At 42.9% G+C, this 25,699-nt stretch overlaps 1 protein-coding gene across 2 annotated transcripts in view; it reads left to right on the forward strand.

Annotated features, from left to right (window-relative positions):
• LOC124059277 (Down syndrome cell adhesion molecule-like protein 1 homolog) overlaps positions 1-25,699 on the forward strand; it is a 94,479-nt gene that overhangs the window by 9,277 nt on the left and 59,503 nt on the right. For both annotated transcript variants that reach the window (XR_006843378.1, XM_046389143.1), the window contains exons 2-3: positions 1,161-1,481; positions 9,505-9,651. Coding sequence is in view for 1 of the 2 variants with exons in the window: in XM_046389143.1 (XP_046245099.1) it covers positions 1,161-1,481; positions 9,505-9,651 (468 nt within the window). In the remaining variant the exon portion in view is untranslated. The remainder of the gene's footprint in view (positions 1-1,160; positions 1,482-9,504; positions 9,652-25,699) is intronic.

Here is a 25,699-nt window from a genome sequence, read left to right on the forward strand (position 1 = left end):
TTCATTACACTCCTCTACAACAGTCTACCCCCCACCCCCTCCACCCCCCCGTCACCGCAAACATGCACAGGAACACACAGATCTTAAAAGATGCCTCACTACCCTGCTCTAAACTGCAAGAGGGCGTTTGAGGGAGAGGATATATGGTGGTCTGTCTCCCCTAGGACAGCTTATCTGGCAGCAGCTTTTCATCTAAACCACAATACAAGTTTTACAGCAAACATCTGGGGTATCCAGCTCCTCGGGCTTGTTCGGCTACCGACACAGAACTGCTTACACTAAATATGATAGACTTGAGCAGGCCTGAGGTGTGCAACGGTTTGGTTTTACGCCTGTGTGAATACTTTGCTTTCCTGAATGACGAAGGTGGTGTGTGTGTGTGTGTGTGTGTGTGGGTGTGGGTGTGTGTGTTGTGGGGGGGGGAGTCATGTGACCCAGTTTTTCCACCTATTGAGAGGCAGATTTCCAAACGGCTCTCTGGACACATATATTAGATTAGAGATATTAGGATAATGCACATGGGATGAGATGAGCTGCTACAGTATGGCCCACCGGGAGGAAGTTGTTTGGGTTGAGGTGACTTGAATGCCTGTCGATCCAAACTGAATACTGTGGGTGGGTGTTTGTGTAAGTTGTGTTAGATCAGTCACTCATGGAAAATTTCGTAGATGAATCTCTACAGCACCCTGTGCCTAAAAAAATAAATAATACTGTACAAGCACAAGTCAAATATGGAACATGGAAAAAATAATTAACTTTTGATACTCACTTTATTATAGTGAATATTCTCAGCTATCAGTATTGCATGGAATTATTGCATTCACTCTGATCAGATGTTTCAAAACAGTTTCTCTTCAAAGGGGAATTCACCCAGATTCATGTTGTTCAGTCAAAAATAGGCTTCTGAAGTTAGTATTTGCATTATTACTTATTACTTTTTGGCAACCGGTTAGTTAGCAAGTCTGCACAATTGATATCAGGCTCCCATATCTCACAATGTACAACCTCAGCAGTCAGTCAGTTCAACATAATATTAAATATTGCTTAAACAATAACCATTTCAGTAACTCCTCAGCATACCTGTGAGACATGTGAACGTTTCCTGTACACCTGACACTTACTGACTAATTCCGTCTCCCTTTCTATCATCATATCAACAGTCAACAGTGAGGATGTTGTCTCTACACGGCTGTACTTTGTGAACGCCTCCCTGCAGCGGGTGACCTTCTCCAGCTCGGTGGGGGTGTCCCTGCCCTGCCCTGCGGGCGGCGCCCCCCATGCCGTCCTGCGCTGGTACCTGGCCGCCGGAGACGACATTTACGACGTGCCCCATATCCGCCACGTGCATGCCAACGGCACCCTTCAGCTCTACCCGTTCTCCCCCTCTGCCTATAACAGCATTATCCATGACAACGAGTACTTCTGCACTGCTGAGAACCAGGCGGGCAAGATTCGTAGCCCCAGCATCCACGTCAAAGCAGGTGAGGGATCGACAGACCAGATGCAAACTAATGGCCAATGGATAGTTTCATTTCTGGGAAACCTGACTAATTTGTCTTCTATTTTAGGTCATCAAAATGCAATCAATGACATTAACTATGAACTATCCCTTTAAAAAACAAAAGAACATTTTGACATGTACCAGCTCTACTGTATCTGAAAATCAACCAAAATGAGTTGGGGTTTGCCAGGGGCATGGCTTTATGTTGAGCTAGCTCATCTTAATTATTGTGACTATGTGCTTATTCCAAGTTGAGACAGAGGCAACAGGAGACTGGGAAAGTTGTAGCTTGGGAACCAGATCGACCTCTTTACTTAAGTTTAGTTTGCTCTGACTGATACGTCTGGTCACCTTCCCCTGATTCGTAGCTTTCTGGAATCAGGGTTGTCTTTAGCTTTTTGTTAGACATTGTGTGCTCCAGGAACGTAGTGGGGACAGACGAGGTGCAGATTAAAATGGGAATTGTCAAAACTGAAGCACAAATATTGCGGCCTGAAAAAAAACACTGGATCCTACAATTCCCATATTTCCCAACTTCCCAAGTATTGTTTTTCAGTTATATGCTCCCTGGTAAACACCACAATTCCAATTTGTAACACACAGTTTCTTTTAAGCTTAATGTGAGATGATACCATTCGGGTTGTTTTCTCAAACATGAGAAGAATGTTGTCCTCTTTGTGTGTAAACTCGATCGAGTGCCCCTTTAAAAGCACTAAGGTTACATCTGAAACAATCTCTGACTTACTTTGTCTCTCGTTCTGCCACACGTGTAAAGCGTTACGAGAGCATGACTTAGCCGTAGCCCAGAATCTGTAAATATGGTCACCCGAAAGGCAGTCGCATTGGCATCCTAAACCAACATCTTCTCTCAGCGGGGGTGAAGCGTCCCAAAGCTCAGTGTCTCGACCCTGTGTATTAAAAATCCTCCAGAAGACAGACACACAGCCACATAGACAGTTGGCTTGGTGACCTGTCCACACTCCTTGCCAAGGTCAAAGCTGGAGAGAGGCACCGAACACACTGAGGGAAGGTGTTACTGCTCTTTCTCACACCCACACACACCCACACACACACACTTACATAAACATCATAAACTCGTGCATATGACCTAACGTGATACACACTGGATACACATGTATACAGCAGACTTGCATGAATGTATTTACACATGCACACGCATATGCACACACACACACACACACACACACACACACACACACACACCAACACACACTTGCATGCACACCAGCCTGTGCATAGCTCATGCCAGCAAGCCTCCTGTCTCCAGTCTCTCCATCTGTCCATGGACTGGAAAGTCCCCTAACTACACAGACACACACACACACACACATATACACACACACAAACACGCAGCCATTTTCGTCAAGCTGGCTCTTGGTGTTCAGTTGCCAGCTCTTTGTCAGGGTGTTTGGCAGAAAAGAATTTGGAGAGTCAGCTACAGACATGGAAAGATGTGAAAAGAATCATCAAAAAAAGTGGATTTTCAGGTCATGGTAGCAGCCAGGCAGACATTTTGACTGTGTTGATCAATCCTGCATGGAGAGACAGTCAGCAGTTCCCTATCCCACTCATGGATACAAACAGATTTATTCTCCAAAATGCGACTGGATTCTCTCCCTCATCCACACACACACACACACACATACATAAACACACCCATATGGCCTGTGTGGTCCCTAGAGGAGGACAGTCCCTCCAGCGTGAGAGTGACCTTCTAGCCAGCCTCAGTGTTGGGATGACCTTCCTGCCCAAATAATTACAACAATTAATCAATTAAATGCTGAGGCAACCACAACTCCACAGCTCCATAACCAGGGCTCACGTGCATGTGTGTGCACCTCATTACCTCCAGAGTCCTGCACACACACACACACACACACACATACATGCTCACGTACACGCTCAGACACACACACAACCCTTCAGTTGCCATGGGCGACAGAGGCGTGAGCGCTAGGGTGTGGCATGCTCTGTCTCAGGTGGTGCAGGAGAATGATGACAGCTGACAGCTCGCAGTGTGACACCCCCACCACCCACCCAAAAGTCTGCCCCACCCCCACTCCTCCCAACGCCATCCGTCTCATTCTCCCTCCCTCATCTCTCTCTCTCTCCCTCTCTTCACATCTTCTCATCTCTCCTTCTCTCTCTCTTTCCCTCTCCCTCTTTCTCACCCTCTTCCATGCATGCTCACTGTGGTCCAATAATAGCACCAGCACCTGTCTGGATGGCTCTACATTTATGAAAATCACTATGTGGGCAGCTGGTTTCCCTGTGTACATTTTTATTTGGCTCTCTTATTGTGACTAATTTAGTTTGCTGTTTTTATTTTTTACTGACGCTTCTTTGATAGCATCTTTGGAAATATCACTCTATGGGACACGTTTACTTATTTATTTTTTAATTAAAGAATATAAAGTAGTTGAGGTATGAGAGATGACTGAACAGCTGCTGAATAATGATTAACTTTTAGGACTAAAACTACTGCAGGGTCGTTACAGAAAGAATCAACATATACTGGAGTGTTCATCCAAAGCGACTGCAGGTGCAGCCTCAGTTTGGTCTTCATCCTGGACTGGTTCATTCTTAGATTTAGTCATAACACTGTTTTTTTCAGGTTGCAGCTCCTTTATTACAAGGCAGACAGCCACTGGTTTTCACATGCGTAAAAGCAAACCATTTCTGTATCAATGTCAGTTAGCAAACTTCCAAAACTTTCTTAAGCTGTTTTAAGTTGTGTAATGCATCACACCAAAAAATGATATCCAATATTTTTTTTTTCCTCACTGCTGTGACGTGGTAATGCAGTTTGAAGTTCAGACTGATTTGACACAACAATAAGATAATGAAAGCACACTTGGTGTTCGCTGTGATGCATTACTCAAATCCGTCTGAGTCTGTGCATATGGAAATTAAAGAAGGGAAAGTTGCATTCAAAAATCAAAATTACATAAGACAATACAACTGGGCTAAAATCCCTGGCGAGGTCTTTTATTTTGTCAATGAGCAAAATGATAAAATGAATTTAAACTGTATTTGGTGAACACAGCGGTTTTTCAGATTGCTCTATCGTTCATTCCCGTCCTATGCAAGCTCTGTATGCTGGATTGATTCTTTTACACCAGTGGTAATTACTGCTGTATAGCTGTTTCACTATCTCTCTTAACTGATTGCCATGGATCAACAGTGTGGAAAAAAAAGGCCATTTCTGTGTAATATAATATGAATACTCGGGTATCGATATATCGTGTTTTGTGATACTCTATTGATTCTCAAAAATCCTATAGAGTTTTAATTTCATGGCAGCAGTCCATTTTATATGTATATATACAGTATATATAAATATTTTTTACATGGTGGGGTGTCCTTTATACTCTGACGATAGATTAGAAGAAATCATAATATGTTGCCTTTCTTAGTGTATCACATCATATCACAATATATTGAATTGTAACCCCTGTACTGTGACAAACATAAGGGCACCAGGTTTTTGTCAATACACAGATCTAATGCCAATAGTTTTCTTTCTAAAGCATGATTCCTTAGTTTTTCTTTAACGTCTCAGTTTCCTGGTTGGCTGAAGTTTGAGCCTTCAAGTAAGGTTATTAAAAAAAAACCAAACAAAAAAAACCTGCGTTGTTGTTGTTGCTAATTTTACAGACATATAACTGTGCTCATCCATTTGGACAGCGACTTAGACAGACTTCTACCTGCTTCACCTTTTAAACTGCATGATACTGGAATTAGCACATCACCTCCATTTATTCTTCCTGTCAGAAGGAAGGCAATCGGTTGACTTACCAAAAGAGTTTGTGTTGGCAAACCTTGTATTGTCATAGAAAAGAGGCAGAGAAAATAAATTTCACATTGACAAAAAGACTTAATATTAAGTCCTTTTTTTGTGGCATGGATCCTGACACCTAAAGCAAAGTATTTTGTGTGTGTAAGATATATAGAGCAGAAGCATTTATAGCCTCAGGAATAAGGCCTGATTGTACCTTAAGGATCTCCTCTGCTCTCCTCTCACATCTCAGCATCTCCTCCCCATGCATTTAGCATATTTTTTCTTCACTTAATCTTCTTTAGGATACACAAGTCACTTTCACTTTTGGTAACAAGTTAAAGGACCCAGTAACAGGTGTGTGAGTTTACTCTATAAATGAAAACACACCTCACACAGATTGAAATTAGTCACTGAAGTTGTTTGTGCCAGAAATTGTATTTATTTATTTATTTATTTTTGCCTGAGTCAGAGGGTTTCATGTTTTCCACACCCAATACCTCCTTACACAACTTAATAAAATGAAATGAGGACACCTGTTCAGTGAGCCCACCTCATCTCTCTTTTGTCCCGACTAAAACACACAAACCTACGTAGGCCCGGGCCAAGGCAGCAGGTGTCTAGATCCCCTCCTCCATCTGCCCTCATCATCTTTTCTCTTGCTGACATTTCCTTACTAACACAGTAAGTAGGGTCCCTGAACCTGATACACAAGGACTGCTTTTCTTATCCGATGTATTCAGTAATGAAACCTGCATCCATTCATTTCATTATTTTTCTCCTTCTGTATCTCTCTCCTTCTCTGTGTTTTTGCTGCTTGCTTTATGAATAAGTAAATGCAGTATTTGGTTTCCCCGTCGTTAATTATTGAAGCGACAGTGATACAAGACTTGCCTCCCAGTGCGCCCAGTGCACCAGACCCGTGTTTTAGCTCGTTCCTAGGCAACCAGGCTGCATATAGTCAGGCATCAGTAACATCCTAATGATTCTGCTGCGCATGCGATGAGGGGGAGTGCAATTTACACACAAATCAGTTGGGCTACCATTTACATCCTGTCACAAGGCTTAAGAGAATGAATGTGTAATGTTTTTTTCCCTCTGTGTCTTTCATATCTTGGAAGAGGAACGTGTGTTAAATGACAATGCTATCACAACAATTGTCTCTTATTGGAGCTGGTCATATGTTGCCATACAGGGCTTATTTGACTGATTTTAATGGGGGAAGAAGAGCGGCTGAGCAACACATTCTTTAGAGGTTAGCAAGGGTACGACAAACTGGGGTCAAAGCCGAGGAAGTACAAACCTGAGGTGACCTTGACTGGATCTGAAACCTCCCCTGAATTGACAGAATTCAATTGCACCTGAATTGTACCAAATATTTACAAGCTGTCAACCAGGTTTTAAACACTCTATGAGAGGCACGGTGGGCATCGGGGATTTTCCCTTCTATTGACGAGAGGCAGAAGGGTCAATCAGAGAGTAAATAAAAGATTGAAAAAATTGGCTCGGCCACAACAGCTGGGGCTACTCAGTCGATCTTGGCTATTGATCTGCAGGTAGGTGGCATCGATGAGGAGCAGGGGCTGTTTAAATGAAGAATTGAAATGAAGACTTGATTGGAATTATTTGTCCTTTAGCTTTGACTTGTTTACAAATGAGGCTTCAGCTCACATTAGGGGCCTGTGTGTCAGGTGACCAGAGTGATAAGTGATATTCTCCCCGGAGGAAATCTTAGCGCAGCCATTAATTTAGCTGCAGTACAAAGTAATATCAGTAACACCACAAACGGTAGTCTAAAGACGCCCAAATCCAATGCTGTAAACTTGATATATGTTTGGCACGGTCGCACACAAAGACGCAACGTTACATTTCAGCAGCATTGACAGAACGGTGCCTAATTCTCACCGGTGTGCTCCTTCAAAAGTCAGGACAAAAGAAAGAAGAGGTCTAAGGTTGAGCCAATTATGAAAAAGTAGAACAGTGCAAAAGCAATGGACGGAATCAGACAAAGACTTGGGAGATTAAGCCTTGGACTTTAAGGTGAAAGACTCCCCACCATTTGGACAAGGACATCGGCTTTGGTTCCACTGGGTTCCGGTGACAGTGGCGGCTGGCATAAAGCATTATTAATGACCAAGGAAACTGGCCTTCAGGCTAGGCGTTAATTATATCACTGCAGAGCTGGGGGAGAGAGTGAACACACGGGAGGGCGGGGCCACTCCCTGTGTTCTGTGTGTGTGTGTGTGTGTTTTACATTGTTAAGCCATTACTGTCCTCATTTCTAAGGGAAGCCTGGTTGAATACCAGTGATAGATTATGATGCCAAAAACACTCCCCAACATCAGCCTTTCTGAGGCCCCATCCGATTTCAGCAATTGTGGGTTGTTTCTTTTCGTCTCACCCATGTCAGATACTCTTATTTTTGTGTACTTCAGCTGCTGGAGTAAAATTTGGCAGTTACCCTTTATCCACTATATAGACAAAAGTATCCAGACACACCTCTTTGTGAGGTTTTTCAGGGGTTGCGCTCGGCCCTTTACTTCCAGTGAAGGGAAATCTTGGTTGGACAATGCTATGCTTCTATGCTATGCTAACAGTTTGGGAAGGCACGTTTCTATTCCAGCATGACTGTGCCCCAGTGCACAAAGCAAAGTCCAAAGAGTTTGGTGTGGAAGAACTTGACTGATCCACACAGAGCCCTGACCTCAACCCTATCCAACACCTTTGGGATGAACTGGAATCAAGACTGCAAGCCAGGCCTTTTCATCCAACATTAGTGTCTGACCTCACAAATGCTGTACTGCATGAATGGGCAAAAATTCCCACACAACAAAATCTTGTGGAAAACCTTCCCAGAAGAGTGGAGGTTTGTTATAGCTGCAAAGCTGTCTGCGTATTTAGAATGTGATCACATTAAAGTCCCTGTTTGTTTAAAGGTCGTGTCCCTAAACTTTTGTCTGTATAGTGTACAATAAGAAAAGGGTGGAGGGTAGGTCTGCACTGTGTACCTCAGTGGTTCAGGTCAGTATTAGTGTTCATTTAGTTAAGTTAACGTGCCCTTGAACTACCTGTCTGTCCTCTTCACCAAAATAATCCATTAATTTAATTTCACTTTACTTAATTTATTTAATGAAAATGTATGCTCTGATTCAGCATTTCACATTTCTCACTAATCTAAATGTGACAGAGTTAACTGGAGAGATAATTTGGTTAGCTACAGGCTGCTGTTTTCATCATTAAGCCTGTCTTAATCACCACCATCCTTTCTGAACACTGGCACAGATTCACAGCCTAGTGCTCTGCATGCCATGTGCAGGGGTTGTGTTTTTGATGCCTGGCGCCTGCATGTGACAGGTCCATCGGCAATGAGCAACCCTCCACTCCTCGCCGTCTCATAGCATCTGTGGCGTTGTTCTTTAAAAGGCCAAGGGCCACTCACTGTGCATCCCCTTCAACGCAGCTCCGTGTCAGCCCTCCTTACGATCACTGTGTGACTTTAAATCTGTGGCTGAAGAGAGACACACTGGCTTTATGTGGTTGAAGAGAACGGCAGACAAGTTTGATTACGAGACCTGCCCCTGTTTTTATTACGGGTTCAACGGGACAGAAGGGTGTCAGTTGTACAGCATCAACATGTATAGTAAAGACGTACTTTTATACAAAACAATTAGTCAATTAATCACTTAGCTCTTATCTTTGGATTTTGGACTGCTGTTCAGACAAAACAATAACATGAAGATGTCAATGGTTGCATGACGACACCCACAACCAACCAATGATTTAATAACTTATAGACCTAAAATGCCAAACATCCACTGGTTCAAGCTTTGCGCATGTGATCATTCAATGCATTTTTGTGCTTTATTTGATTCTAAAAAGAATATTTTGGGGTTTTAGATCGTTGATCTGACAAAACAAACAATCTAAGGATGTAATCATGGGCTGCTGGAAACAGGACTGGATATTTTAACCTTTTCTCTGGTATTCTGTGATGTCTGATTGGTCAAAGTAATTGCTACTTGCAGGGCTACTGTTATCATAAAACAAAGGGTTCTATTAGTAACTTTCACTTTAGCTCATTTGTCATCACTTTAAAAGAGAGATAAAAGGTTTTTTTAGCCTTATTCTCTGTCAGAGACCTCCATTGCCACCAACCAATATCCTTTCACTCACTAACTTTGGCTCTTTTCTCCACACACACCAGTGTTCAGGGAGCCCTACACAGTCCGTGTGGCCGACCAGCGCTCCATGCGGGGTAATGTCGCCGTGTTCAAGTGCCTCATCCCCTCAGCCGTCCAGGAGTACGTCAGCGTGGTGTCCTGGGAGAAAGACACTGTCTCCATTGTCCCAGGTAGGAAATTCAGTCACTGATAGTCTTTATAGTCAATCTCCTGACAAGGCCCACATCCACCATGTGCTACCGTCCACATTTGCCTCTCTTGCTGAAATGCTCTGTCACTGCAAACTATTTGTTTGACCATGTGAGTTATGTTTGGCTGAGTGCGTGCTCACTGTGTTTGATCAGGTGGTGGATTATAATGGAAAGCAAATGATCTAATGTCGTCCCAATAGGTCAGTGGACTCAAGAACATTTGCCCTTAGAGCAATGAGAAATCTCTCCTGCTATTTTTACACCTAAAAAAATCCCAAATACTGATTTCTGTCAGTATATTAACCAATCTGTTTTTCTTTTAAGATTTCATTTCCTGGCTGTTTTCTCCTCGTTTGTCGCTTGTGTGACTGTTGACAGCCCTTACTTGATACTAATCAATTAAATTGTGTCACTGACATCTCCTATTTTGTCAGTAAGAGAAGATGAAGGAAGGCTTAAAAAAATGGTCCAATCATTCAAAAAAAAGTCTGATGAAATGGCCTCTCTCTGGCTCCTCACTCACCAGCTGACACTGCTGTGGTTAATAGCTGCGTTACAGCGATAAATCAGACATTAGCTGACGAGTTGTGTGTGTGTGTGTGTGAGAGAGAGAGAGAGAAGGACAGAGGGGTGTGTGTATGTGTGTGTGTGTGTGGGGGGGGCTCGGAGAATCTAATTTGATGAGTGATAGATCTGTTTAGCTGCTCATCACAGTCACCCAAAAGAGAGCAGCCACACCTCTAGGGCTCTGCTATGTCTGATCTGTTCCCTCTGCTTCATGTGATCCTCTGTTCAAATCATCCGATGTTTAACTGAGGAATAATATTATCAGTCTGAAACTGAGCCTCCTACATGCTGCTGTATGTCATGTCTCTGTGTGCTGTGTGCGTGCGTGTGTGTGTGTGTGTTCAGGCTTGTGTGTTGCAGTGTTAACATTTGCTCCATGGAGCAATGGCAAATTGCAGGGTGTCAGATGAGACTGTTTAGGTCAGATGATGCGTATTGCTCCCTCTGCCCCTTGTCTTGCTCTCTGATACACAGCACCCCTTTCATCTCTCTCAATAGTGTGTGTATAAAGGTGTGTGTCTCTTTCGTGTGCCTCTTTGTATGGCTCTGTCCTTCACACGGGAGCACTCATTGATCCAGCACAGCTGTCGTGTGTGTGTGTGTGTGTGTGTGTGTGTGTGTGTGTGTGTGTGTCCTGAGGGGGGTTTCCAGTCTGGATCGATAAAGCTTGTTGTTGGATTCCCCTCTCTCTTGTCACGGATCCCTCAGTGTGAGAGTGGTGAGACCAGGCCAGTCTGTTTGCTGGTAAAACATGCTCATATGAACAGGCAAGAGCATGTGTGTGATTTACACGCACACACACACACACGCACACACACACACACACACACACACACACACACACACACACACACACACTGGCTAAGATGATCAGAACAGCATGCTTTAATCAAAAGGATTGTAATGTAATTTTCCCTTTGAACTTATGATCATAATGCAATATTGACGTATTGACAGAATATTCTTATTAGTAATTTTGTGTACAAATAAATTTATGAAGATAAGAATTTTCATCATGTCCAGATGTTTGGAAATATCCTGTAAAATAGAGTGCACTCTATATGAAACACACATTTTCGAGCTGAAATAATTCGTCAACATTTAATCAGTTTGTAGCAGGAAAATAAACGACTTGTTTGTCTATTGACTGTTCTGATAATTTTTTATTTTAGTTATTTTTAAAGCAAAAATATGAAGAGGCTTTAGGGAAATTAGGGAATACATATACTCTTAAATACACACCTGAAACCAAACCCATTCACACACTATCCTGAAAATGACACACACACACACACACACACACATACAGTAAAATGCCTTTACATGGACAAATGAAACGCTCGCACAAACAACTGAAAAATGACATGCTTGGCTACACAAGTGAAAAGCTCTAATGAAAACTATTAAAAAGCTTTCCCACCTGCTAGTAAAATGTGCTCCTGTACGCAGCTGAAAATGTTGAGCTGAAACCAAACTCATTCAAACTAATACTGAACTGAAATCCTCACACACGTAAGTGAAATGTTTTTACATACCCAGCTCGCGTGGTGGCTTTTCATTTCAGCTGCAATGCTCAATATTATACAAGAGCATTTCATCTGTGCATATGATCTCATTTTACTTGCATTTTTGAAAGCTTTTACATAGTGTATATTGAAGGTTTTTATATTAACATATGAGAGCTTGTGTGTATGTGTATAAGCACACTTCATGAGCAGATCTGAAAGCTTTTCAATAGTTTTCAGACTTTTTCAGTTGTGTATGGAAGCGTATAATTTTTCTGTTGTTTGCTTGTTTGTTTGTGTGGGAGAACACAGGAAAAGTAAATGTATATGCATTGAAAATTCTGAATACTATCATAACAGCCACTTATAAAAGACCAAACACATGCTTCAAACACAGACAGCTTCTCCCACGTGATGATTTGCTGCTTTTCTGCATCACTGTGAACTGAGGATGCCATCTTAAGCTCTGCATTTTTTTGTTTGTTTTACTCTGCCTATTTTCTGACATTTCATAGACAAAATGATTAATCTAAAATGTATTTGTTAGATTATCTGATAATGAAAATCACCTTACAGTACAAGCTGTGAATTTGCATTTGATGAGAGCTTTTTTGTTGTCCATCTCTCTCTCTCTCTCTCTCTCTCTCTCTCTCCCTCCCTCTCTCCCTCTCCCTCTCTCTCTCTCTCTCCCTCTCCCTCTCTCTCTCTCTCTCTCTCTCTCTCTCCCTCTCCCAGGCTGATGAATAGGTCTTATTAGTAACACAGTGCTTCTTCTTTCCGTACATCTTTGGCTCAAAGCCTTCACATCCCTCTCCCTTCCTGGTACGGACTGGTGGCCTGTGTCAGCATTGTGGCCACACACACACACACACACACACAGAGTGCATGTGTGTGCCCCTCCCACCTCACTACACTCCATCACATGCACCTCATCCATCCATCCATCCATCCACTCCATCTATCAGCTCCTGGTGGCATGTACAGCTTTCTCTCTTTCGATAGCACTCGAGATGCTCTAGTGATTTGCCATTTATTAGGGACAGTGTATGCCAAGGTATTGGCTTGACAGGATGACACATGTCACACAGACGGCCGTGCTGGTCAATAAAGCTGAGTTTGAATGGGCTTTGATGAAGAGGCAGGAGGGTGTTTGCTGACAGCTGGCCTCACTGTGAGACGACCCTGCCTGGGTGTCGTGTCACTGTTTGACAGCCAAATCTGTTTGCGTTGAGGCCCGTTCACGGAGCTGCGTGTGTGTGTGTTCGGGGAGGGGGGGGGGGGGGGGCACACGACAGTCAAACAGAGGAGGGCTGTGTGTTGACTGGCTATCTTGGTTTTTACTCCCCCGTCATACCTCCTCTTCTCCTGATATCTCTCTATCAAGCCACATCTCTTCCTCTAATTGATGGTTTGCTGGTGATGCTGTTGGTTAGAAAATTAGCATTTGTTTGCTTGTCAGTTAAGGAACTGAAAGAGGATGCTCTGTTCTGGGTGTGTATGAAGGAACTTCATTTGTGTGTGTGTGTGTGTGTGTGTGTGTGTGTATGTGTGTCACTTTGTTAGTATCCATCTCCTCCTCCAGTTGGAGCTTAAAACAGTGTGAGTTTTATCTGGTCACCATGGTAACGGGTGCGAACCGGCGGGCGGGATGAGGAAGGTGTGAGGATGCATCGCTGCCTGATTTTTATTAGTGCATCACCACGGCTCAGCATGCATACACACACACACACACACACACACACACACACACATATAGCTGCATATTTATGTACACTTCAGTGACAGGTAGTGTAGACATACATGTAGTCACTGTGAATGAATCTTTCATCTCCAAATATAAATTCATCTCCAAATATAAATACCTTTCTTTCTTTCTTTCTTTCTTTCTTTCTTTCTTTCTTTCTTTCTTTCTTTCTTTCTTTCTTTCTTTCTCTCTCTTTCTCTGCCTGCAGTTTTATATGTTGTAAATTTCATGGTGGCTGGTTCTGAATGGGGTGATGATGTCGTCTATGTGCTGTTTGTGGATGACATCGTGTGCGTGTTTGGTACACGTTAGAGCGAGACCAATAAACTGGCTGTGCGGGTGCATCTGCAAATATCATGTGACTGCAGCTTGTGACGGCCCACCCGCCTGGCTTCCTGTGCTGCTCTTGTATCTTCTTGCGAGGGTCTGGGTGGGTCGTCACAATAACTGGCTGCACCAGTAAAGAGCTGCTTTCCCAGGCTGTGCTCTCACACTGGTTTGGGTTAGCATCTGTTACAACACTCACATGCATACATTCATCCATCTTGTTTTCAAGATGGAGTGCAGTTTCTGACTTTTGGGTGTGTGGACTTCCTGTGTTCCCAAGCCATGTTTGCAACACAGATATAGCAATATTTGTGTATATATTACAGACAAAACATTTACAGACAAAATATGAGTCTCAAAGTTCTTTATTTATTTTACATATAATCATATCAATTAGCTGCACTACCTCAAAAATCTAGAGTCAGTGTGACTGTAACACACAAAAGCAAAATCTTCACTTCACTTGTAATATTCATTTTATATTCTTCAAATTCCTCATAAAAATGATCAAATTGTCATCATAAAAGTTATGAAAATACTAATATAAGGTTGTAAAAATTTGTCTGGAAGCATTCACAGACCTGTTCATAACTTTTTGCTATTTGTGGTCAGTTCAGTCTACTGGAAGTTAACATGACTTATGGCTAAAACCAAGATAAAACTATACAGAGTGCAGTTGAAATGAAGAAACGAATTAGATCTTGCTTTTGTTTCCTCAGGCCCCAACATCATGCTTATGTGAATCATATCACATGCTGCGAGTCCATTAAAGTTCCTCTTGTGGTATTGATTGAACCTCTAAAAACTAATTTCTATTCATCAAAATTGCATATTTAGAAGGTATGAAAAAATAAAAACACACACACACACTTCTTCACCATTCACCTACAGCTCAGAGTGAAGCTGCTCACCTTCACTCTGTCCATCAAACACACAAACCTCTTTGTTATCTGTTTCGCAGGCTTCTGTATGCCACACAAAGACAAGTGGTAATCCAGCCGTAATTCACACGCATTAATACACGTAATCAGTGTAGCCGTCATTTAATTCATCATCTTACCGGACAAAGTGTTTTGAGTGGTGTGTTGGCTTTAACTTTCAACATTCCCAAGCCATACAAAATGTCCTGTCAGCATTTGACGCGAATCATCACATAACTAACACTGGCCAAGGTTACATCTGAGCGACAAAGTTGGAAAACGAAAATTAGCAGTTTGACTTTCATTACAGGAACACATCAGATTAAGGAATATATGTAGTTAATAACCACATTTTTCTGTTTAATTTAAAAAAATTTGTACATTTAAAAAAAAAATCAAATCACAATATTACAATAACATTAATCAATACTTGGTGAGAAGTTGCTTTGGATTCACTGAGTCTTTGTTTATTTGATTTAGTGGGAGACACATGGAGGGTATCGGAGATAAAGAGGCTGTGAAAGAGTGTGATGTCTGTGATTTTGCATGAATTCAATTGAGGTTGTTTAATCCCGCTTCCCTTCCACACACACACATGCACACACACACACACACACACACAAACACACACACTGTCTCTCTCTCTCCTTCTGAGTTGTAGCGTCACCACAGCTGCTGTAGCTTCTGTCCCAGTCTCCATTTTGTGGCCACTCTGCAGAGGCCCTGTACCCTCTCTACCCCTCGTTCCGTCCACTCCTCTCTTAACTTCATCTCTCTCTCTCACTCATCCTTCCTATTCTGGAGGCACTTATTACGAACATGTTGAAATGACAAAGCATCGTCTTTTCCTTCCACTCCATCAAAGCTGAGAGTGAACAACAGATTGGCACAAAAAATGGCAGAATAGGCAGAAAAAGAAAGACAAAGTGGCACAAAAACATGACATACTAAATTATGCAGGTGGCAAAGTGGGCAAGGGATGGAGGGATGATGGAACGAGGCTGATAGGTAAGTGAGGATGTGTGAGAAGATGGGAAGATGGACAAAGAGAGAGGCGTGTGTGTGCGCTCTCTGTTTTCTTGCTGTCCCCAGCACCCATGGGAGGAAGAGGAGGCCGGGGGCTCTAAGGCCACTGTGTCCTGCCATTAAAGATGCATCTGACAAGTGCTTATTGCCCCACCCCCCACCACCTCTCCCCCAGCTCTCTTTTTCCTTTAGACTCTGTTTATTTATCCCTGTTCTGACCATTAACCATTACACACATCGTATGCCTCTATGTGTGTTTGTCTTCAGGATGGTAGCAGTCTGTACCAAGTGGGGGGTGGGCGGACATGGGATAGTTGTGGAGGGGGAAATAGGTGGTGTTTACTTATTGATGTGTGTTTATGGGCTGTGGTGTGTGTGTGTGGTGTGTGAACCTGGCAGTGATTCGTGTTAGGTTGGGTTATTTATTCAGCACTCGTGTTTGGATGTTTTACAGAGAGAACAGGTGCAGAGCGACTCTGAGCGCGCTCTGTTTGAGCTGTGTGTGTGTGTGTGTGTGTGTGTGTGTGTGTGTGAGACAGGCAGAGAAAGAGAGAGAGAGAGAGTGAGTAAGACACTGGGGCATTGACTGCTGCCCTGGCACTGATGGGGCTGAGTTTCTGAGTGTATCTGAGTGGTTGACATAATTTGAGTGTTGAAAGGAAATGGTGGTTTGTAGATCCAGATAGATAGATAGACAGACAAATAGATGGATGAATCAATAAACAGGTAGATAAATGAATACATAGATAGATGGATAGATTTATAGACAGATGCTGCAGATGCACAAAAAACATGGATGTTCTGCGTAGAAATTGAAATGGCGGGAGAGATGGAGGGAGATTGAAGGAGGGAGGGAGGTAGGAAGTGAGAGAGGGCTGTGCATGAGGAGAATTTCAATGGCACTCCAATCATGCAGGCAGTCTCGTTAGCCAAGGGAACATTTGCATAGCGCTTCGGCGAATTCATTTGGCCTTACTCAGAGAAGATGGCTCCCTTTCCTCTCTGCTAGTTAGTTATTCATTAACCGCACACTGCCAAGGTGCGCGCGAGTATATGCATGTGAATTTGTCTGTGCTTTTCTGTTTGTTTCTGACCTGCAGGCCGACATGCTTTTAATTTTATTCTGCATAGTCCTTGTTTGTGCATGAGATCATTGCTCGCTGTGTTTGCGGCGCGGCAGTACGTCTGCATCTTTCTGACTGAATGGCTACATGCCGCGCCTCGTATGCTTCTGCATATATGCTTACAATAGTAGTGTAAGATTATGCCAGCAGATGGAATCGCTGTCAGGTATTTTGCCAAATGCAGAACTGACGTCAGAGTGTTACTCATCACCCACCACGAGCCCCTCGCCAACACCCTCTTCCTCAAACAGTGATGCTGTGCCTTAACTTTGTGTATCACTGCTGCATTCCTCCTCCCTCTCCCCCTCTTCCACCTCCTCCTCCAGGCCAAGGAACTAATTAGGGAAAAAATACATGATTGGGGTTCACACAATCGGATCTATACTTGAGGCCATCACTAATGGGGATCACGACTTTGCCTTAATAAGCACGTCACTTGTAAGGTGGTCAGAGGTGGGGGGCATTGGGGGAGGAGGGTGGTATCAGTGAGGAAGCTCAGCCAGTAAGTGAAGATGACACACATAATAAAGGATACAGTGAATGTGTTATTCTAATTATCCCACTGACGCTGCTTTGAAATCTAATGTTGTTTGACAGTGTGCGTGTGTGTGTGTGTGTGTGTGTATGAATTTGCAAGCAAGCATTTCTGACAGTGTTGTCACATCTGGCTGGGATAAAATCTGAATTTGCTCAGTGTGACCTTTTATAAAGATCAGTTGTTCTGTTCGTCACAGATATAACATCCAAATTATTCAGTGCTTCATGCTAATAGGTTTTCTTTGATAATATGTACTGTTGCTATACCTGGTGGTGGTGCTGTGGTGAGCACTGTCACTTTACAGCAAGATGGTTCTGGGTTTCATACTGCTGACCAGACCACGTCCCTTCTGTTTGGATTTCCTCCCAATCCAAAGACATGCAGATTAGGTTTATTTGTTTCTATATGTCTTCCCTGTGATGAGCTGCCGACCTGTCTGACCGGTGGCACCCCACATCTCGCTCAGTGTCTGCTGTTAAAGGCTCCAGCCCCATTAAATAACTCCAACCTTGTTTACACTCATGTTGCAGTTTTCTAATCTTTTACTTCTCTTTACACGGTGAACATGCAATGCTGATCACATCAGACGTCCAGCAAGCCAAGCACCTCGTCTTTTATTTCTGTGTGTGAGCGTGTGTTTTTATGAAGAAAGAAAGGTGAATGAGAGGCAAAAAGAAGGAGAGAGTATTGAGCGTTTGCATGTTTGGTTACAGACTTGCATGTGTTTGCGAGTGTTTTAGTAGCGTGGTGGGGGCAGGGCGATATGAGAGATATCCTGTTCAGACACATCCCCTCTGGAGCTGACTTAATGACCCGTGACCTGAAGATGTACATGCTAGGGAAGCGGAGAGGGTGGGTGGGAAGGAGGGAGGGTAGCCAAGGAAGGACAGAAGGGAGGAGAAAAGCAGGACGTTGAAGAATCAGGGAACAAAATGGATGAAAACTGCAGCAAAACAAAGCAGAACGAAAGATGAAAACATGTCCTGTCGGGAGCATCTCTCTTTCGTTCTCACTGCAGATGTGTCCTGACTTGACCACGGTCAGATCTGTCAGCTGTGGCCGCTCCTCCTCTTACCTCTCTTCCTGCCGTCTTTGCTGCTTCTTTCTTTCTTATTCATTTCTGTCATCGGGCTCATACATCACAGCTAATCAAAGACAGGATGGAGACAGCCAATGGAGCTCTGACATGCAGCCCACCGTGGACACAGGCGGAGGCAGCGAGAGAAAGATAGAGAGCCTCAAAGTGAAAGGAGGACAGCGAGATAGAGGTAGAATAACTCGGTAGGGGAGTGGGCAGTGGACAGGTGAAATAGATTGGCACAATTTACCTGCTCTCCCTTTTTTCTTTAGTCCTACTCAGTTTTCCTAGTCCCCCTTTGACACTCTCCACTTTTTAAATGCTTCTTCTTCTTTTTTCCCTGTCCTGCTCTTTCCCTCCAACCTCAACTAACCTCATTTAAACTGTGTTGTTGCCTGTGTGTGTGTGTGTGTGTGTGTGTGCGTGTGTGTGTGAGAGAGAAAGAGCCCTTGCTGACCTCCCCTCTGAGCAATGGCATCTCTGTGCTTTATTAATAACTAATCAATGGGCTCTCTGGGATGTATGGGATGCCCTAAGGACTCCCACAAGGCATATGCCGGCGTGTCAACACACACACACACACATCAATATCTCATAGAAGTCAGTGGAGGGTAACACATGTAACGGTTATTTTGCCAATAGTGGTTTTAAAAGTTTTCATTATGTTTTTATTTAGCCCTTGCGACAAAATGATGCAAGTAGGAACCAGTGCAGACAGTCTCAGATTTGTTCTCCGTGTTCCCTTATTTGGTTTGTTTGCATCATAAATGCACTCTCTCTCTTTCTCACTTTCTCTTTTACCTCCGCCTCCTCGGGTTCTCTTACTGCTTGACTTGACATTTATTCCTCTCAAGCGCTTATCAGGCCCACCTGACCGCCTCTTGTTTTGCATCATTATTTTCCTTCTCTTTCTGCTATTTTCAGCTTGCCTGCCCTCTTCCTATTCTTCCCTCACCTACTTATTTTCTCTGCTGCCGCTTTCACTTTCTGTACCTTAGCTCTTGGTATTTTGAAAGTGCAGTTTTTTGGGTTTTTTGTTTTTTTTTTTTCTTTTTTCATGTGCGTAACCATTGTTTTATAATGCCCAGGGCAATGCGAGTTTTCTGTTTCTCCTCTCACTCCGTCTCACTGGAGACATTGTTTGAGAACAGCGATGTGAGTCTCAAACATGTCTTGTGAGGAATCCACCATGTGTTTTCCCTTATACCTCCTTTTCTTCTCAGTCAGCCGAACTAATGGCTCACTCCTCGCTTTGCACTTGTGACATTTATAGATAACAGCTAAACTGCTAAATGCTTGCTATCACGTTTGCATGTCAGCATCCCAACCTCAAGTAAAGGATGAGGCTAGCAGTGCTCTATATTTTTGCCACTGTCAACAAATCCCATTAGAAGAACAAAACCAATCAAGTGTTAGCCAGTTGCTTTTTCCAGTCTTTCCCTGGCTCTCAGGCCAAGCCCATTTGTTAAAAACTGGTCACAAACGCATTTCTGCATGTACAAAATGAAGCTAAATAATTTCCTTATACACCTTTAAGCAACTGACAAGATTCACCGGCGCATTTGTTTGGTTTGTGGTAGCCACAGATTTGGTGCGGTAGTGAGTAACAGCAGGATGGTGTATGTGGGATTAGCTCAATAACAGAGTGCCAGTGTTCATGGTAATGAAGGAACATGTCGTCCAGTTCAATGATGTGAGTCACCAATGTGATATTAATAGGTTTTGGACAACTACTGAGGTCTGTCTCACAGGGGAAAGAGCTATATCAGGCTTCGGTCTAAACAGAGAACACTAGTTAGAAGCATTGATTTGCGGTAACTTCACAGTAAGTTCCTGGCGTCTCCACTTGTACCCTGGTCACAACAAGACCCCAGTAACTCCCAGGCAAGGAATAGTACAACACAAAACCTCCTGTTAAACTTGTTTTCATGCATCAGTTTATGTACAGCTTAAACAAACTAAACGTAAAATGTTAATTAGCGGGCTTTAGAGTTGATGTGTGTGTGTGGTTGTGTGTGTGAGAAAGACAGACAGACAAAGAGAGAGAAGAAAATCTTTTTACATCTGAGCTTAGCTGACTAAGGCTCCCAGAAGACAAAGGAAGGGGGATTGGAGGGCGGGAAGGGAGAGTATAGAGGAAAAAGAGAATGTAATTTGAATCTCATATACATTTCAGTTGAAAGTCATTCTAGCCTTGATACATTCTCTCTGGAGTCAGCTTTACACACACACACACACACACACACTCCCCTCCACCCGCTCTCATGGACAAAGCTTTTGTGTATGAGCACAGATTGACAGTTGAGTGCTCGCACTACAGCTCATTCATCCTTGTTGACTACATCTCTGCTGCCAAGTTGAAAATACAGTGCACGTCAGATGCAGCCTCTCTGCGAAATGAAATGTATTATAATAGCCTCAGTCGCTTGCACACTTAAACACTCTGAATACAACGTTACAACCTGTAAAATAGAATGGGAAGAAAACACGACCCGTAGGGACTAAAGTGACCCTTTTGCTTTCCGAAATCACTCTTCCTTTGTCCTGTGAAGCACAAGGCTCCATTGCCGTCTCCAAAGTTAGGTTTCCAGTGGGTCACACACATGCCACTTCTGTGTTTTAATACGTTTTCTGTGCGGCCACAAGAATATCTGCACATATGTGATGCATTTTCTTGGCATTCAAGTTACTCCTGACAGAAGAATAAGAATACACACACATTTTTTGGCTCATGTCCCTCTTTAAGCTCTCACCAACAGCACCCATCTTCAGATTTGCCATTTGTGTGCTTGCGTCTGTGTGTGCGCATCTTCCCCCTGCATAAACAGTGTGCCCTTCTCTTGCAGGCTGACAAGTGAAGGCCTTGTTTATTTCTGTTGAGGGGAAAAAACGACGGGTATTTATTCCGTCGCTCCCCTACCTCAGATTCTCTCTGTTGCTCTCCCTTCTCTCTGACTTCTTCAGACAAACTGTCAAAGTATCATGCAGTAATGAGCTAATATTTCACCCACATAAAGTTGTTGTCGACGTGGACAAATGACCATCAGAGGCTTTAGTTCACGGTTACATCGCTTAATATTTTAAAACTTAATATTTTCAGAGCTTTCGTAGATATCAGCATGTGACATTATGAAAAAACAGGCATATATTTTTGTCCAGAAGGGTGGATTCAATGATTTTTTTTTTGTCTCACTAAGTACCATTAAGTCACTTGGAACTCTAGTATTGTGGGGAGCACAAAATATATTTACTCTGGGTCATTACTGAGGGAGGCACACAGGATTAAATTTAATTGTGTATGAAAATATGAGACTGGTACTATTGAGCTTAACCACACATGTAAATGTATTGTTGTCCACTAAACAACATGCCTCCGGTTGTGCCAGGTAGAAAATTACACTCACTTCACTTTATTATCATGCTGCATAATGTTATTTACATTGGTTTTTTTTTAAACATGTAACTTGTCTGTGCACAATTTTCCAAATGCGATCCCATTTGATGTGTGAACAAAAACATTTATGTCACTGTTCTGCACTGAAAAGTCCAAGCTGTTTCGAGCTGAGATGTCCTCTTCATACCTTTAAAGACATTTAATGGATGTTATTTTGAATTCATATCACCTAAAGTTGACTTATTAAACAGCTGTAAGTAATGAAGGAATTAATTTACCAAAGAGGTAATACTTAGAGAACCGGTGATGCTGCCTGCTATCACAGTGAGCTTACTCAGTGAGTTATCACAGAGCAGGACTCCTAACCTATAAACCAACTGACTACCCAACCGGTAACCAGTCACTGGTCCAGTGTACCCTCAATAGTGGCACAAAGCAAGAGGATCACCAGGCAGGATTGAAACCGAGGACATGTACTTGTTATATTTAAATTATATACACGGTTACTGTTTGATACTCAAAACATTTGGCAATAATCTCAGGCAAACTGAGTATTTGCTCTGTATGTTACCTGAGGGTATGTTACTTGTTTAAACTGCAGAGAGACAAAGTGGTGGCTGTTAGAGAAAGATGAGCATATAAAAACTATACACTTGGATGTTATTGCTAGATGTTGCTTGAAATACTGCACTTAGGTGAAGTGGTCAGAAACTCCAAAGGGAGGTTCATGTTTCTCTGTGTCTACTGGATGTGTGAGCGAGAAACCATTTGCATGTGGTTTAACCCTGACAAATCCTCCATTGTCTTTTTTTTTTCTTACCTTCACTGCTTCTTCTGCAGTAGTTTCAGCGATGCAGCCGCATTACTTCTGTGACTGCTTTAAACATTCGCTCTGCCAAACCTGTTTCTGAATGGCTAAACTGATCTTCGAGAGAGAACTTAATGCTCTTTTGGTTATTTTTGATTTCAAAATGCAGCTTTTAAACTGTTTTTGGTTGCAGTAACCTCTTGGGGGTCTGTTTCACGTTCAGGGACTGGCTTGTGACTGTCAGAGGATCGTGTTCCAGCAGTTTCAGCTTTTTGAAGCACTATGTTTTGATATTTTTATGCCGGGTTCTTTTTTTATTTCATGCATTCTTTCAGTTTGTACATTGCATCCTTTTTTACATATCTGCAGGCGAGGAAAAGATGGTACTTTACTCCTTTAACACAAAGCCTTGCCCTGTGCCCACTGCACTGCTTTTTTGCAGTGCATGGTGCACTACCCTACAGCGTGACTTGAGCAGGAGTATGGAGAATTGATGCTCGAGTGGATGGAAGGATTTTTCTATTGTCTAAAATCAGTTTTCAAAAAATATACATGCAATAGCGGTGGTAAACCATTCATATGTTATAGTGTAACTAATAAATGAGAGCATCTGTCTGTACCAGTAACCAGGAGAATCTCCTCACAGTCAAGAGCTTTTCTATTTAAGACCTCACAGGAGTCACTGGGACCTCATTTACATCTGGAAGCCTCAGTTTCCATTTTTGATCTTCCTCCACCAATAGGAAGTGACCTAATTTTTGAATTACATGAATTCCTTGGGTGACATGATGATCATTATAGTTTCATATACAGAAGTCACCTCTCTGTTACCCACACAGTTTGCACGCACGCACACACACATGCTCACACACACACACACACACACACGCTGTGAGGGGCCGGGTGGCAGGTGGAGGGGTGGGTAATTGTGGCATCAGTTGATAACCAGTGGACATGACTGTATGTTTTCCTCTCCAGAAGTCAACAGTGCGTAGCAATGTTCCACTAATAGGGAGAGTGGCTCTGCATATACGCAATGTGTTGCTGTGCAGGAGAGAACAATTCTGCCACTCTGTGTGTGTGTGTTTGTGTGTGTGAGGATATGCACTTACACTGTCTGCTCGCCTGAGTTTGTACATTTATGCATGTGCATGGTTGTATGCCTGCGCACATATGCGTTCATTCATGTGTGCTCGCCCATCCAGTGTGTACACATTTATATGTGTGACAATAATATTGGTGTTTGCTGACAGGTAGGAGATAAGAAAGACAAATGGATTGAGGGGAGAGGAAAGACAGGAAGAAGAAGAAGAGGTGTAAGATGGAGTGATGACTGAGAGATCCAGCATGAAAGGACAAAGAACAGTTGCAGAGCAGGGAGGGATAGAGAGAGTGAAAGACAGAGGAGTGCTCTCCAGAGAGATGCACATGGGGACCAAAGACACATTCTGCCACCATAAGCATGTTTAAATTTTGAACAGGCACTTAAGAGGGACAGCACAGAAATGCATATTTCTCAAAGAGGTTCGGAGCAGGCACTTGTGGGTAAAGCACTGATTTTTGTGCGCATGGGAGAGAAAGAGGTGTTCAAAAGATGGGAGAGAGCAGAAAAAGGGAAGAGAGGAGTTAGAGTGGGAGGGAGAAGAGAGATGCAGGCTTTCTTAATGGAGGTGTTTTTGCTTCACTAATTTTAGGGCCCATTTAACAGAGTGTGCCCCTCTCTCTCCTCTCCCACTGTCTCTGTCTCTACGCTCGCTCTCCATCCTTCCATCTCACCCTCTCGTCTCGTTCCCTACATCTCCAGTTAATTTAATGAAGGGTTGCCCGATTGCTTTTAGCATTAATATTCCAATACCAAGTGATGTAAATAATGAATGCAACCTCCCTTTATTCTCTCTCACTCTCTGGATGATGTTGAGCCCCATCTGTCGTCTCTGCGGTGGCACAGAGCACTCCCCAAGGATGAGAGGGAAAAGTGGGATAAGAGGGCAGAGAGAGAGAGAGAGGGAGAAAAGGAGAGGAGGGAGGGGGGTGAGGTGTGTCCAGAGCGATAACATGAGCATGTCTTACGCTTAGTGTCAACACTGAGATTTTCTAGTTGTGGGGTTGTTTCTGTTCGGGTGAAAGGTTTGACTTTGCACCTTTTGAAATTGGTATCACAATAGACTATTTCAATAATGGCTGTGGTCTCTAACTACGGCTTTGTGATACAATGCCATAAGATGTTTAGAATTTTGCATCCACACTTCAAATGATTTCTTTCTATTTACGTATTTTTATTTTTTCCCCAATCTTTCATTTTAGAATAATCATTACATTATAGAGCAAGAAGCACGAAAACAGGACCTTTATTAGAGTCGAACTAGTTAAAAATGCAAAATGCACCTTGCTGTGTAACTTCTCGATACAAACACTGGTGATATTTTAAGCAGCACATTTTCACTAAACATGCAGTGCAGTCCAACACGTATAAGGGAGTGGAGAGGAAGGAGCTACTCAGCTTTGGACTGATCCTCTGACTGATTTCACCTCCGTGAACTCATCAGAAACGTCAGTTCTTTCTTTCAGACCAAATCTTTGTAGTTTAGTGAAAAAGATCCATAAGCCCTTGGGATAAGCGTGAATTTTGACGTTGAAAGTTCACAGTTCACTCCAGTCGGGCAAATTCGTATCTGTTTCTGCCCAGTCACATCTTTCCTTTTGACTTTGGCATTTCAGGTATAAATCTCAGCTAGGGAAGGGTTTTTAGTTATGACAGAGGGTGAAAGAAGAGGAGATTGTAAAGGGACGGGAAATTGGGGAGCTGGTGTCTGGTTTAGACTGCAGGCCTCTCGCAAACTAGTAATGAGTGGAGCTAATTAATTTAGACTCTGCCAACAGATGGCTAAAGCCACATGGCAGCCGCTAAGGGAGGTACTCCTCTTTCCTCTCACTCTCTTTCTTTTTTTTCCCTTTAAAAGTCTCTGTCCATCTCTCCAGCAGCACTCACTGTTAGC

Source organism: Scatophagus argus, chromosome 5, assembly GCF_020382885.2.
Source record: "Scatophagus argus isolate fScaArg1 chromosome 5, fScaArg1.pri, whole genome shotgun sequence".
Classification (NCBI taxonomy): domain Eukaryota; kingdom Metazoa; phylum Chordata; class Actinopteri; family Scatophagidae; genus Scatophagus; species Scatophagus argus.